The sequence below is a fragment of the Pocillopora verrucosa genome, chromosome 4 (genome assembly GCF_036669915.1).
Source record: "Pocillopora verrucosa isolate sample1 chromosome 4, ASM3666991v2, whole genome shotgun sequence".
NCBI lineage: Eukaryota > Metazoa > Cnidaria > Anthozoa > Scleractinia > Pocilloporidae > Pocillopora > Pocillopora verrucosa.
The window spans coordinates 19,426,431-19,440,928 of NC_089315.1; the positions used below are offsets into that span (position 1 = coordinate 19,426,431).

At 39.2% G+C, this 14,498-nt stretch overlaps 2 protein-coding genes and 1 long non-coding RNA gene across 3 annotated transcripts; 2 read left to right on the forward strand and 1 right to left on the reverse strand.

Moving 5' to 3' along the window:
* Positions 1–5,782: 5,782 nt before the first annotated feature.
* Positions 5,783–6,473, reverse strand: LOC136280078 (uncharacterized). The gene is made up of 3 exons (XR_010717117.1): positions 6,417–6,473; positions 6,062–6,088; positions 5,783–5,821 (listed from the first exon to the last, which is right to left on the reverse strand). It is a non-coding gene; the product is annotated as an uncharacterized lncRNA (long non-coding RNA).
* Positions 6,474–7,839: 1,366 nt separating this feature from the next.
* On the forward strand, positions 7,840–8,552 carry LOC131799265 (uncharacterized). Its single transcript, XM_059116975.2, has 2 exons — positions 7,840–8,412; positions 8,493–8,552. The coding sequence occupies exons 1-2, from the start codon at positions 7,840–7,842 to the stop codon at positions 8,550–8,552; spliced, it is 633 nt and encodes a 210-aa protein (XP_058972958.2).
* Positions 8,538–9,522, forward strand: LOC131799263 (uncharacterized). Its single transcript, XM_059116972.2, has one exon. It carries the CDS (start codon positions 8,800–8,802, stop codon positions 9,520–9,522), a length of 723 nt encoding a protein of 240 aa, XP_058972955.2. The 5' UTR covers positions 8,538–8,799.
* Positions 9,523–14,498: the final 4,976 nt, after the last annotated feature.

Consider the following 14,498-nt stretch of genomic DNA (forward strand, 5'->3'; position numbering starts at 1 on the left):
TTCCTTGGTACACAACTTCCACAATAATTAACAATAATTACATTGTTATCTACACTTAAAGAACTTTATTAGTTATGAACATAAGTTACTTCCCTAACCTACATTACTGGTTGCCTTTGTTAGAACACCTTGGAACAGTCAAGCTCAGTTGCCTCAAACACTGTCAGAGACTTCATTATTTTTAGTAGAAATTTCATGCCTTAGACAAACAAATTCAACACCTAATTAATCTTTCTTTTTTCATGATTGTTGTTGCTGGTTTTTTTTTTTCAGTTTTGTGCTCTGTTTTCGTGACTAATTGCTGTAATTCGTTTTGCTGTTTTTATTCTTGCAAAACATTTTTGTAAGAGTTCCAATACTTGTGGATCATCCACACCCTTTGCAAACATTTGGCATGCAGACAAGACAGAGGTAGTCAATGTTCTCTTTGAGAAAAAACACCTTTTAAATGACGTCTTCAATTTACTTAATTTGAAACTCTGATCTGAAAATATTTGTCAACAAGACTTGTTAGTAGTGAGAAGTACAAACCAAGTTTCCCTTCATAACTTAATTTCTTAAATGTCTCAATCACTGGATCTCCCCAAAAATATCACATCTTTTCATTTTTGGTGCAAAATACAAGTCCTTCTTTATATACAAATGAAAAGTGCAAGTCACACTTCAATAATAACAGCTCTAAAGTTTACTTGTTGTTCTTCTCTGTCTGTCAGCTATCAACAAAATTGTTTTATACTTCGGACAGTGCATAACTAATTGTGGACTTAGAGTTCCAACGCACCTCTGTAATCGCATATAGTTACTTCTGTCTCTTGAAAAAATGTTTCTCCTTTGTAAGACACACTCTACTCTGTTGTCACCACTGCTTTAAGTTCAGTGGAAACGACTGACTGAAGGAATCGAGATGGCGGTGTTGGAACGTGTTGCTGAACGCTTGCTGCGGTCAAGCTTTGTAGATTTAGGTACTGGTACACTGGGATCATCTATGTATCTCTTATACTTCCTAACGTGATATCCTTCTTTTATAAATATGAGGATAAAAGACGATTTGTAGTCGCATTCAAAACTGTGATTGGTATATACGCCATGGCTGAATGCCATATAGACGACAAAATGGCTGACAATATATATGCTTTAAGGCTCATGTAAAACTTACAATATGTCCTAGTTAGCCATGTTCTACCACGTTAACCCACATCTACCCTAAGTTAGCCATGTTCTACTACGTTAACCCACATCTACCCTAAGTTAGCCATGTTCTACCACGTTAACCCACATCTACCCTAAGTTAACCATGTTCTACCACGTTAACCCACATCTACCCTAAGTTAACCATGTTCTACCACGTTAACCCACATCTACCCTAAGTTAGCCATGTTCTACCACGCTAACCCACATCTACCCTAAGTTAACCATGTTCTACCACAAATGAATAAAGGGGTAAGTTTCTAAAGAAACTGTGGTGCTGCGTCGGTGGGAGAGTATAGCAGGTAATTAAGTGTTAACAGCTGGGTTGAAAACGTAAATTAGCCACCGTAAAGGGTAAAAAAACTGACTTTTCAAGCGTTAGCCCTTCGTCAGAGCGATAGACGAAGGGCTAACGCTCGAAACGTCAGCTTTTTTACCCTTTGCGGTGGCTAATTTACGTTTTCAACCCAGTTGTTAACACTAAATTACCTGCCATGTTCTACCACGTTAACCCACATCTATCATAAGTTAGCCATGTTCTACCACGTTAACCCACATCTACCCTAAGTTAGCCATGTTCTACAACGTTAACCCATATCTACCCTAAGTTAACCATGTTCTACCACGTTAACCCACATCTACCCTAAGTTAGCCATGTTCTACCACGTTAACCCACATCTACCCTAAGTAAATCATGTTCTACCACGTTAACCCACATCTACCCTAAGTTAGCCATGTTCTACCACGTTAACCCACATCTACCCTAAGTTAGCCATGTTCTACCACGTTAACCCACATCTACCCTAAGTTAACCATGTTCTACCATGTTAACCCACATCTACCCTAAGTTAACCATGTTCTACCACGTTAACCCACATCTACCCTAAGTTAGCCATGTTCTACTACATTAACCCACATCTACCCTAAGTTAGCCATGTTCTACCACGTTAACCCACATCTACCCTAAGTTAGCCATGTTCTACCACGTTAACCCACATCTACCCTAAGTTAGCCATGTTCTACCACGTTAAGCCACATCTACCCTAAGTTAACCATGTTCTACCTCGTTAACCCACATCTACCCTAAGTTAGCCATGTTCCACCACGTTAACCCACATCTACCTTTTGTTAGGCATGTTCTACCACGTTAACCCACATCTGCCCTAAGTTAGCCATGTTCTACCACGTTAGCCAACATCTACCCTAAGTTAGCCATGTTCTACAAAGTTAACCCTCATCTGCCCTAAGTTAACCACGTTGTACCACGTTAACCCCCATCTACCCTAAGTCAGCCATGTTCTACCACGTTAGCCCATATTCTACCACGTTCACCCCCATCTACCCAAGTTAGCCATGTTGTACCATGTTCACCCCCATCTACCCAAGTTAGCCCATGTTCTACCACGTTCACCCCCATCTACCCAAGTTAGCCATGTTGTACCACGTTAACCCCCACGTATTCTAAGTCAGCCATGTTCTATTACGTTAACCCACGTTCTACTACGTTCGCCCTCATCTACCCTCAGGAAAGCATGTTCTACCTCTAATCCCCCATCTACCCTGAGTTAGTCACGTTTTAATCACGTTTACCCTAATCTACCCCATTTTAAGTTCGTGTTTTTTGGTTGACTGACATATACGTAAAGTTAACCTTGTTTTCCTACGTTTAGGCCCACTTAACTCAAGTGAGTCTCGTTTAAGTTTGTTCACCCACACATACTCTGAGTTAGGCACGTATTTGCACTTTCATCCTCATGACAACTGATTAGGGTTTCAATATTGATATATTACGATATGATTAGTGGCTTCTTATTTATAAAGGCAAAGAGGGTTTTTGATACCGTGAAGCGTAGAAAGTTTTGTTTAAGAAATAGGCTGTTACGGGTTTGATGGCCTTCTCTCAAGTGGCTCTATTGGTGGCTAGAAAACAGTCAAGCTATATATTTAACTATCACCAACAAGACTATCATTGCATCGTATTGAAAAGCAACGTTTGGGATATTGTCAACAAGATATTCTTAGAACTAGCAAAAACGAAATGCAGTTCATTATTTGATTCGTCATCAGAATATAAGAAAATAGTTTTAAGTTGCCCTTTATCCATGCAATTCCTTTAGACTTAATCCTTTTTTCTTCACCTCCTATCTGTCCGTTGCGTCTCCCTTTTCAGTGTAAGATTGCTCGTTTATCGTCAAGTAATTTAAAAACTCATGAGGTAATCATCTGTCCTGAGTTTTATGAATTAAAGGTTATTTAGAAAATAAGGGAGTAGAAATTCAATTAATAACGCAGTTACGAAAAGAATTGACTAATTACTTTCTCCAGGGGAAAACGATGCCGTACTCAGGTGTACTTCGCAGAAGTTTTGCTAAGAAATCTCGGGAAGGGTGATGGGGTTCTTGACGATAACATAAATCCCACTTCGAGCATTCGTGTAGTTTGTTTGTTTAAGAGAGAAACACCCCTGATATCACGACAAAGTAAGGTTCTAAATAAAGTATTGCAAGGTTTTATTATTACAGTTATCATTTCTGAGTGAAGGCACTGGAGGAAGGTTTGGAGTGATCATCTCTCACAAAATTGGTCAACTAAAAGTGGGAGCTCATACCAAAAACTATGTAACTAAGGGTGACTACTCTAATGCGGAACTGGCCGCCAGAACCTTTTTTTTCTTTTCTTTGTCTTTTGTTTTGTTTTTGTTTTGTTTTCATATCTGTATAAAGGAAATTTCGTCACTAATCAGAGCTGTATATCAGATCGATCATTTTCCGGGCGGTACCGTACGTTATAATAAATATGGGTAAACACTCTAAAAAAAAAAGGATTTAGAGGCGTATTCACTAGTAAATCCACCGGTTTGGCCAGTCGTTTCTGACAAATGTCAAGCACTTAAAGATATATTTCGATTTAACTACACCAACACTTATTTAGACGTTGAAATTCGTCATTTCTAAGAACCCATCGGTTCTCTCTCAACCGATACTCCTATCTCTGGCAAACAACTTTTCTGATCTACCTCCAGTCGGTTTGGAGCAGAGGTGAATAATTCTACTTTTTCGTTCGGGAAATTTAAATAGAAAGTTTGTTATTGGTGTTCACACCTATTTTTTTTTTGGTTTGTAGAGATAGACCAATTCATCTGCAAATAAAGATCAACACTAAATTGGATATTGTATCTGTTCGCGAACTGAAAAGTAGTTCAAACTCCACAATAATATTTGGAGCTTTTATAGATTACTGATTATGGCAAGCATTCATTAATATTTTTGAAATTTGATTGTTTTATCTTTTCATGCACCAAAATGTTGTTTAAAAAGTGTAAGCAAGCCCAACATATGTCTCTACTCTATAAATATTTGCACACACTCGAAAATCGTTTTCCCTTTTCCTCAAATCTTTGTTTTTACAAGTTTTGACATCTCGTGACGAACTAAGCTTCACTTCTTAAGGGGTGCCGGAATGCGTCGTTGAGTTGACGTAACAAGGTACGGTGCTGGTCGTTTCCAACGGGTGCAAAAATTCATTGATTAGAAATGCTGCTTAATCCTTTGAGTCATGCAGCATTTTCACTTTTTCTTTCTCCAGTAATTCTCCCTCCACTCTTTTTCAGTATCTTCAGTCCCTATCAATAAATAGTGCAGCGATGAGTGAGGATAATCGAAATAGATTCTGAAAGATAAGAGGTCCAACGAAAATGCCACACAGGTTCTAGGACTTTTTTCTATCTATCAGAAAAGGAGCAATTTTTATCTCAAACGTTTTTTCGTCAATCAACCACAGTCACGCTTTCAAATACATCCATCTCTTCACCTCTGTGACCAAAGTTTTACCGTTTTGCCAATTACACATGAACCGGCGTTTTTAATTCTAAATTTTAAAGCGACAACCGAAAAAATTGTGAGAAAACTAAAAGGGTTTTTTCATACCTTTTCGCTCTTTCGTCTTTGAGACTTGTCTTCCACCAGTCCTTGTTTCTGTAAGAAAAGAAGAATCTATTTCCAGGTGCTCAAACAACAGAATCACTAGGCAGTGATTAAAATGCAAAACCGACTGGTAATTGACATGCACAGGTTAAACTTCCAGCAAACGATCTACGTTTGGACGCCCTCTATGCGTAACTAGAGTATATACGCACTGAAAAATGGAATCTAGTCATTTATGTCTTTTCGAAACTTTTGGGCACACTCTAATGGCAGACTAATATTATTACATTAAAACAGGAGGTTTCCATCCTCCATGGTTCCGTGTGAAATACGCGGAATTTTACCTGTAACTTTTGAAGACGTCGGGTTCTCCACTCCCTATCAACAGTCGATAAATTTATATCATTATTAAGTTGCAAAAACGTAACATGATACTAACATACTGCCATGGAAATAACTCTGCGCATCGTTCATGTAGGTTTGGGCATTGAGAACAGCGATGATAAATCCACGTTGATAAGTCCTCAGAACAAATCTGTAACAAAAATGGTTTCCTACCCTTTTTTCCAACATAATTAAGATGCACGTTTTTTGCAGGAAATGAATCAAGTATAAGAGAAGAAAGGAGAGAAAAGTAAACATATTTTATGGTTGTACGATAACAAAAAATACCTCTTGTTTCTCTTCAGCATCACTCACGATTATTGCGTCTGAAAAAGTTCGAGAGATTTGTAACAGCCAAAAAGGACAGTTCAAAGTAAACAATCTAGAAATCGAGGTGCCGACAGAAAATCTTCACAAGTATAATGGAGATAACCTTGCTTTTCAACCGTGTGAACAGCTTTCTTGTTGTTTCTTTGTCTATGTTTAATCTGGTAAATTTTAATTGACGAGTTCTTGAAATACTAAAGGGCGGGGGAGATCAAGTTCATCAACATTCTTAAGATTACCTTGCTCAGCATCTGTTGGTACATCACCTGAAGGAAAAGGTAACACGGCTAATAAGTGGCACTGAAAAATTACATTCTGAGCTTTATCGTATTATTTCAATCTCTGATTGCTTGATAGCCAGATTGCTCGTTGGTTTTTCTCTTAAGTCTCAACGTGGGGAAGGGCATATAAGATTTTGTCACATATAGACGATGCAGGCGAGCATGCTTGACAACATTCATCATAGTTTTAAGAAAATTGGAAAACGCTGGCATAAAATGAGGTCAAAACTTCATCCTGCGAGTAAAAAGATGTCATAGAAGCAACGTAAAAAAGCCATGAAATATACGGGATGCTGGAAAAATTGTAACTTGCCTTGAACATCGCTAGATGAGCTTGTCTCGCCTATGTCTGTTCCTCTTGGGGAATCATCTAGAACAGGGAGCTTCAATAAGTATTTTGTCTCATTTAGTGAATTTTCAATCTCTGAGTATTATTTTATCAGATTCTTTTGTTAAATGCTTCCTTTTTGATAGTTTCTTACTCCAAATAAATCATTATCTAGAAGACACAAAAAAATCGAACTGGATGTGAAATTTGTATGGTTGACTTTCACTGATAACATGTTTGGTTTGGTTGTTTTCATGGTAAAACACTTGTACTTAAATCAATTAATTCAATTCATTAGTACTTACTATAGATGATGTACTGGCAGTCAGTGATGAAAAAGCTGAAAACAAGAAAATAAAACAATAATCATTTGCGAAACAGAATTATCACAGAAGCCTTGTGTATTTTTGTACTTGTTGTGGTGTATAGACAGTCATAGTTCAGTCAAGGTTGTTTTACATAAAGATTTTAAAAACATCAAAGAGGCCTTCAAAGCAACACAATTCTCTTCAAACAGGCTATAGTCTCCTCCGAAAGACGCTGACAACCGATATAAATTGGTAGAAAAAGCAACAATTGCCCATAAGGGCAGTTCACTTTTAGTTCCTCAAGTATTGTTCCTTTGATTTGAAATATACATGCATCGTCTATCACATTTTAAATGAGAACAGGAAAGGTATATCTATATATTTTCAAATTACGACGTTTTTGAAAACGTGTGTAGTATATATTTGTACTTTGTAAGAATGCAAGACCTTTTTGGACTCTAGGTTCTCCCACTTATGCCCACTTATTTGCACAAAATGGTATGGGCAAAGTAAAATTAAAACTACTGTTAAAAGAGCATATCAGTTTTTTGCATCGTATAATTTTACCTTTATCAAGTCCACCCAAAATTTGAGCATCAAGGTAACGCCTACTTATGTGGGCAGATGTCGAGCTTGTTGTTCGGCTCCAAAACTTGTTCGACTTGCCTACGCAACCAATCGCTTTCGACGTTATAAAATGCCGTATGTTGGCATCGGTAATTACCGGGTCGGTGCCAGTAACCTTAATGTGCCGAGCTAAGCAAGGCACATTAAAAGCTACTGCTTCCCCACAGCCGCATCGAGTGGGCTTTATCCTATTATTGACAAAGGGAGCAACCTGACAAGGAAGTCAAAATAGTAATTATGGCCAGCCAAATTTTACAACATCCAAAAAAAATAAATAAATAAAATGCACACAATATATATATATATATTTTTGCATCGTATAATTTTACCTTTATCAAGTCCACCCAAAATTTCAGCATCAAGGTAACGCCTACTTATGTGGGCAGATGAGTAGGAAGAGAGAGTAGGAGAGAGTAGGAAGAGATCTCACTCTTGAACACGAACAGCTCATAAACCAGTGCTTAGATACACTTATGGACGACGGAGAATTAGAAGAAGAAGTAGCTAAACTCTTAAGACCAGCACAATCAAGGACTCCTATATTCTATATGCTCCCCAAAATACACAAAGTTAACAATCCAGGTAGACCAGTAGTATCCTCCGTGAACAGCCACACGGAGAAGCTATCAGCTTATGTGGACGAATTTTTGAGACCTATAGCAGAAAAGCTACCGTCATACATACAAGATACCACACACTTCATTAAGCGAATACGGAGTTTGGGCAAGTTACCCGAAAAGTGTTACTTAGCAACTCTGGACGTATCAAGCCTATATACGAATATAGACACAGACGAAGGACTCACTATTGTGGAGGAAGAGCTAGGCAAAACGAACCAGAACAAGCCATCACCGATGACATTATCGTGTCTCCTCGAGAAGGTTCTTAAGCTTAACAACTTCACCTTTGGCAATGAACACTACATTCAAATCAAAGGAACAGCCATGGGAACCAGAGTCGCTCCTAACTTTGCAAACGTATACATGGGTAGACTTGAAGAAAGATTCGTGTACCAAACAGAGTGGATGGACCATATCATACTCTGGGTACGCTTTATAGATGATATATTCCTTATCTGGAAAAGTGATAAAGACTCTTTGATTAATTTCATAAATTACCTTAACAGTGTAGCACCCTCAATCAAGTTTACACACGAAATCTCTGCACATTCAGTGAATTTCCTTGATACGACCGTTCTAAAGGACAATCAAGGCAACATCAGTACAGATGTTTATCAGAAACCAACTGATACTCATCCATACCTCCATTGGACATCAGCACATCCACCTCATCTGAAACGGAGCATCCCATACAGTCAAGCCTTGAGGTTGAGGCGAATATGCTCTTCAACAGACACATTGAAGAAACGAATCCTGGAATATTCGGATTTCTTTGTAGCGTGTGGTTATGCACAACGCAAAGTTCTCCACGAAATGCAGAAAGTGCTAACATTGACTCAAGAGGAATGTTTACAGACCAAAGAACGTGAACCAACAGATCGAATTCCTCTGGTTACTACATTCAACCCCCATACCACATTTATTGCAGAAATTGCTAAACGAAATTGGAACTTTCTCAAATCAAAAGAAAGATTATCACTCATCTTCAACAAGCCACCTTTAGTAGCCTACCGACGACCGAAAAGTCTACGAGACAGACTTGTTCGTTCAAGATTTGTAAATGAAACACCTCAGAATTTGATACCAAAAGAATGTAGAGCATGTGAAAGAACGAAGTGTAGTTGGTGTAAAAAGATCAACCAGACCACAACTTTCACCAGTCCCAATAACAACACGACCTATACCATATTTCATACAGTGGACTGCCAATCGTCATGGATCATTTACATAATCGAGTGTAACATTTGCAAACTTCAATACATTGGCAAAAGCGAAACTGCATTTAACCTACGGTTAAACAATCACAGAAACCATATTAAAAAGGGAGTGAGTAGCTGCGAACTCACGGAACACTTTTTACATAACAAACGAACTCACGACTTTAACAATAATGTTACCATAACCATTATAGAGCAAATCCGAAAAGATCATTTAGAGATTGACAAAAAGAAAGAAGTCCTTAGAGAAAGAGAGATTTTTTGGCAAAGAACATTAAACTCCTTTCAGCCATATGGACTAAACAAAAGAACTGGATAAAGCTTTTACGCGAAAACCTTTATAAAGTTTTAGGTACATAAATTGTTTATAACATACGTTATAAAGGTTTTAAAACTGTTAACCAATTAGAAACACTAATTGTTTACGAGAGATTTTACTCAGCATTTAATTAAGCAACATGCACTGTACTACGTCACACAATTAACCAATTACGACTCTGTAACAATTGCATGTTAAGGCCCCTGAGGAAGGCAAATGCCGAAACGCGTCGGGTCTTGAATAAAGCGTTGAAAACGGAAGCACATTCTCCATTGTGCAAATTATATATATATATATATATATATATATTTATTTATATGAATAATGAGTTGGGACAAATAACAACTGATCATGAAACTATTATCAATACTTACGTTCTGAACGTCGAAAGTTAATTGACGCGAAGAAATTCTTCAACGCTTTGTCTGTGTCACTACTAACTTCCTTCGGCAACTGAACAGACGTTTCAGTGACACGTGAGGCCTCCACATAACTCGGAAGGACAACCTTTTCAATTTTCTCCTCTACGAGGATGAACAGTTCTGGTAGGCCAACCTTCTCAAGAATCTGCATTAAATTGAATAGACAACATCTAACGTGACACATAATTAACTTACAGTCACGATTTAAACGGGATTAATGCAATGTTCTACCTCGTTAACGTGGTAAAACATGCTTAACAAAGGGTAGATGTGGGTTAATGTGGTAGAACATGGCTAACTTATGGTAAACGTGGGTAAATGTGGTAGAACATGCTTAACCTAGGGTAGATGTGGGTGAACGTGGTAGAACATTAATTATTAGTTTTCAGTTATTTTTATTTGCTCAGCTTGAAGGTTTAACTTCCCATCCATGCACCTATCACTTTCGCTCTGTTTCAAATGGATTAATCTAATCACTAAACATCAGAACTGATGTGTCGTAATATAGAACCGATGGCTTCCATCCCAGTGCAGCTAACTTTCTTTGTTCCCCAGTTTATATTCGTATACTCACCATTTTGCATACGAAAACGAAGAGAGTAGGAGACCAAGGCCCTCTGATCTATCACAAGCTCTTGAAAATCAGCCATTTCGACCAGACGGTCCGTGTAATTGTCAATCTCGCCATCTATGGCAGCCGACAACTTCTGCCTCATTAATGCAGTTACGACTGCCACACTGGCACTTGCCTCACCCATGGCATTTTCTAACATTTGGTACCTGTCTCTGTACGTTTTCGACCTGGTTAACGTAGGGTAGATGTGGGTCAACGTGGGACAACGTGGCTAACTCATAGTAGATAACGAGGTACAACATGGCTAACTTATGGTAGATGTGGGTTAACGTGCTGGAATATGGCTAACTAAGGGTAGATGTGGGTGAACGTGGTAAAACATGCTTAACTTAAGGTAGATGTGAGTTAACGAGGTAGAACATGGCTAACTTAGGGTAGATGTGGATGAACGTGGTAAAACATGCTTAACAAAGGGTAGCTGTGGGTTAACGTGGTAGAACATGGCTAACTTATGGTAAATGTGGGTAAATGTGGTAGAACATGCTTAACCTAGGGTAGATGTGGGTGAACGTGGTAGGACATGGCTAACTTAGGGTAAATGTCGGTCAACGTGGTAGAACATGGCTAACCTAGGGTAGATGTGGGTTAACGAGGTACAACATGCCTAACAAAGGGCAGATGTGGGTTAACGTGGTAGAACATGGTTAACGTAGGGTAGATGTGGGTTAACGTGGTAGAACATGGCTAACCTAGGGTAGATGTGGGTTAACGTGGTAGAACATGGCTAACCTAGGGTAGATGTGGGTCAACGTGGTAGAACATGGCTAACCTAGGGTAGATGTGGGTTAACGTGGTAGAACATGGCAATTTAAGGGTATATGTGAGTTAACGTGGTAGAACATGGTTAACTTAAAGTAGATGTGGGTTAACGTGGTAGAACATGGTTAACCTAGGGTAGATGTGGGTTAACGTGGTAGAACATGGTTAACGTAGGGGAGATGTGGGTTAACGTGGTAAATCATGGCAAACTTAGGTCAGATGTGGGTTAACGTGGTAGAACATGGCTAACTAAGGGTAGATGTGGGTTAACGTGGTAGAACATGGCAAACTAATGGTAGATGTGGGTTAATGTGGTAGAACATGGTTAACTTAGGGTAGATGTGGGTTAACGTGGTAGAACATGGTTAACCTAGGGTAGATGTGGGTTAACGTGGTAGAACATGGTTAACCTACAGTAGATGTGGGTTAACGTGGTAGAGCATGGTTAACTAAGGGTAGAGGTGGGTTAACGTGGTAGAACATGGCTAACTTAGGGTAGATGTGGGTTAACGTGGTAGAACATGGTTAACTTCGGGTAGATGTGGGTTAACGTGGTAGAACATGGCTAACTTAGGGTAGATGTGGGTTAACGTGGTAGAACATGGCTAACTTAGGGTAGATGTGGGTTAACGTGGTAGAACATGGCTAACTTAGGGTAGATGTGGGTTAACGTGGTAGAACATGGTTAACTTAGGGTAGATGTGGGTTAACGTGGTAGAACATGGTTAACCTAGGATAGATGTGGGTTAACGTGGTAGAACATGGCTAACCTAGGGTATGTGGGTTAACGTGGTAGAACATGGCTAGCCTAGGGTATATGTGGGTTAACGTGGTAGAACATGGCTAACTTAGGGTAGATGTGGGTTAACGTGGTAGAACATGGCTAACTTAGGGTAGATGTGGGTTAACGTGGTACAACATGGCTAACTTAAAGTAGATGTGGGTTAACGTGGTAGAACATGGCTAACTTAGGGTAGATGTGGGTTAACGTGGTAGAACATGGCTAACTTAGGGTAGATGTGGGTTAACGTGGTAGAACATGGCTAACGTAGGGTAGATGTGGGTTGACATGGTAGAACATGGCTAACCTAGGGTAGATGTGGGTTAACGTGGTAGAACATGGCTAACTTAGGGTAGATGTGGGTTAACGTGGTAGAACATGGCTAACTTAGGGTAGATGTGGGTTAACGTGGTAGAACATGGCTAACTTAGAGTAGATGTGGGTTAACGTGGTAGAACATGGCTAGCCTAGGGTAGATGTGGGTTAACGTGGTAGAACATGGCTAACTTAGGGTAGATGTGGGTTAACGTGGTAGAACATGGCTAACTTAGGGTAGATGTGGGTTAACGTGGTAGAACATGGCTAACTTAGGGTAGATGTGGGTTGACGTGGTAGAACATGGTTAACCTAGGGTAGATGTGGGTTAACGTGGTAGAACATGGTTAACCTAGGGTAGATGTGGGTTAACGTGGTAGAACATGGTTAACTTAGGGTAGATGTGGCTTAACATGGTAGGACATGGTTAACTTAGGGTAGATGTGGGTTAACGTGGTAGAACATGGCTAACGTAGGGTAGATGTGGGTAAACGTGGTAGAACATGGCTAACTTAGGGTAGATGTGGGTTAACGTGGTAGAACATGGCTAACTTAGGGTAGCTTTGGGTTGACGTAGTAGAACATGGCTAACTTAGGGTAGATGTGGGTTAACGTGGTAGAACATGGTTAACGTAGGGGAGATGTGGGTTAACGTGGTAAATCATGGCAAACTTAGGTCAGATGTGGGTTAACGTGGTAGAACATGGCTAACTAAGGGTAGATGTGGGTTAACGTGGTAGAACATGGCAAACTAAGGGTAGATGTGGGTTAACGTGGTAGAACATGGTTAACTTAGGGTAGATGTGGGTTAACGTGGTAAATCATGGCAAACTTAGGTCAGATGTGGGTTAACGTGGTAGAACATGGCTAACTAAGGGTAGATGTGGGTTAACGTGGTAGAACATGGCAAACTAATGGTAGATGTGGGTTAACGTGGTAGAACATGGTTAACTTAGGGTAGATGTGGGTTAACGTGGTAGAACATGGTTAACCTAGGGTAGATGTGGGTTAACGTGGTAGAACATGGTTAACCTACAGTAGATGTGGGTTAACGTGGTAGAGCATGGTTACTTGCTGTAGTGAGGAGTATGGAGGACTGCATCAGAGACATTCGTCTTTGGATGTTGAATAATGATCTTAAATTAAATGACGACAAGACTGAATTCCTTATCATTGGCACATCACAACAGCTGGGAAAGCTCGATAATATCAGTATACGTGTGGGCGACTCAGACATACACCCCGTGCCAATTGCGAGAAATCTTGGTTCCTGGTTTGATTCAAGGCTTTCCATGGCAACACACATCACGAAAATTTGTGCCTCTTCATTTTACTACATTTATAATATTCGTCGGATCAGAAAGTACCTTTCACAGCAGTCAACTGAAACTCTTGTCCATGCATTCATAACGAGCCGCCTGGACTATTGTAATGGCCTATTATATGGACTACCGGACTGCTTGTTGAATAAGCTGCAACAAGTACAGAATGCTTGTGCCAGACTTATTCTTAAAGAACAGAAATTTTGTCATATTACGCCCTTAATTTTTAAGTTACACTGGTTACCAATTAGATATAGAATTGAGTTTAAAATATTGTTAATTACTTTTAAGATTCTTAATTTTTTAGCCCCTTCCTATCTATCCTCTCTTATTTCCCTTAGACCCCCCTCCAAATATAATTTAAGAAATTCCAGCGATAAGCTTTTACTTAGCCATCCATCATTTAAATCGAAAGCTACACTGGGGGACCGTTCCTTTACCTGTGCTGCTCCGAAACTATGGAACGAACTACCGCTGGATATTAGGAGCGCAGGAACAGTAAATATTTTTAAAGCTAAACTTAAGACTCACCTTTTTCGTAGTGCATTTTTATAGCTTTTTTAGCCATTCTAAGTTTACTTTTAATTGTTTCTTAAAATTATTGTAAGTCTATTTTAATGGTAATTTTTAATCTTGTAATGCGCATTTGAACATTTTATGGAATTTGCGCACTATAAATTTTAATATTATTATTTTTAATATTATTATGGTTAACTAAGGGTAGAGGTGGGTTAACGTGGTAG

Excerpts from the sequence above, each read along its gene's own strand:
- LOC131799263 (XM_059116972.2), top strand. The coding sequence starts at position 8,800 with ATGCAGAAAGTGCTAACATTGACTCAAGAGGAATGTTTACAGACCAAA.
- LOC131799265 (XM_059116975.2), top strand. The coding sequence starts at position 7,840 with ATGGACGACGGAGAATTAGAAGAAGAAGTAGCTAAACTCTTAAGACCA. Across the intron at positions 8,413-8,492 it reads TGGACCATATCATACTCTGG|TGTAGCACCCTCAATCAAGT; the intron begins GTACGCTTTATA and ends TTACCTTAACAG.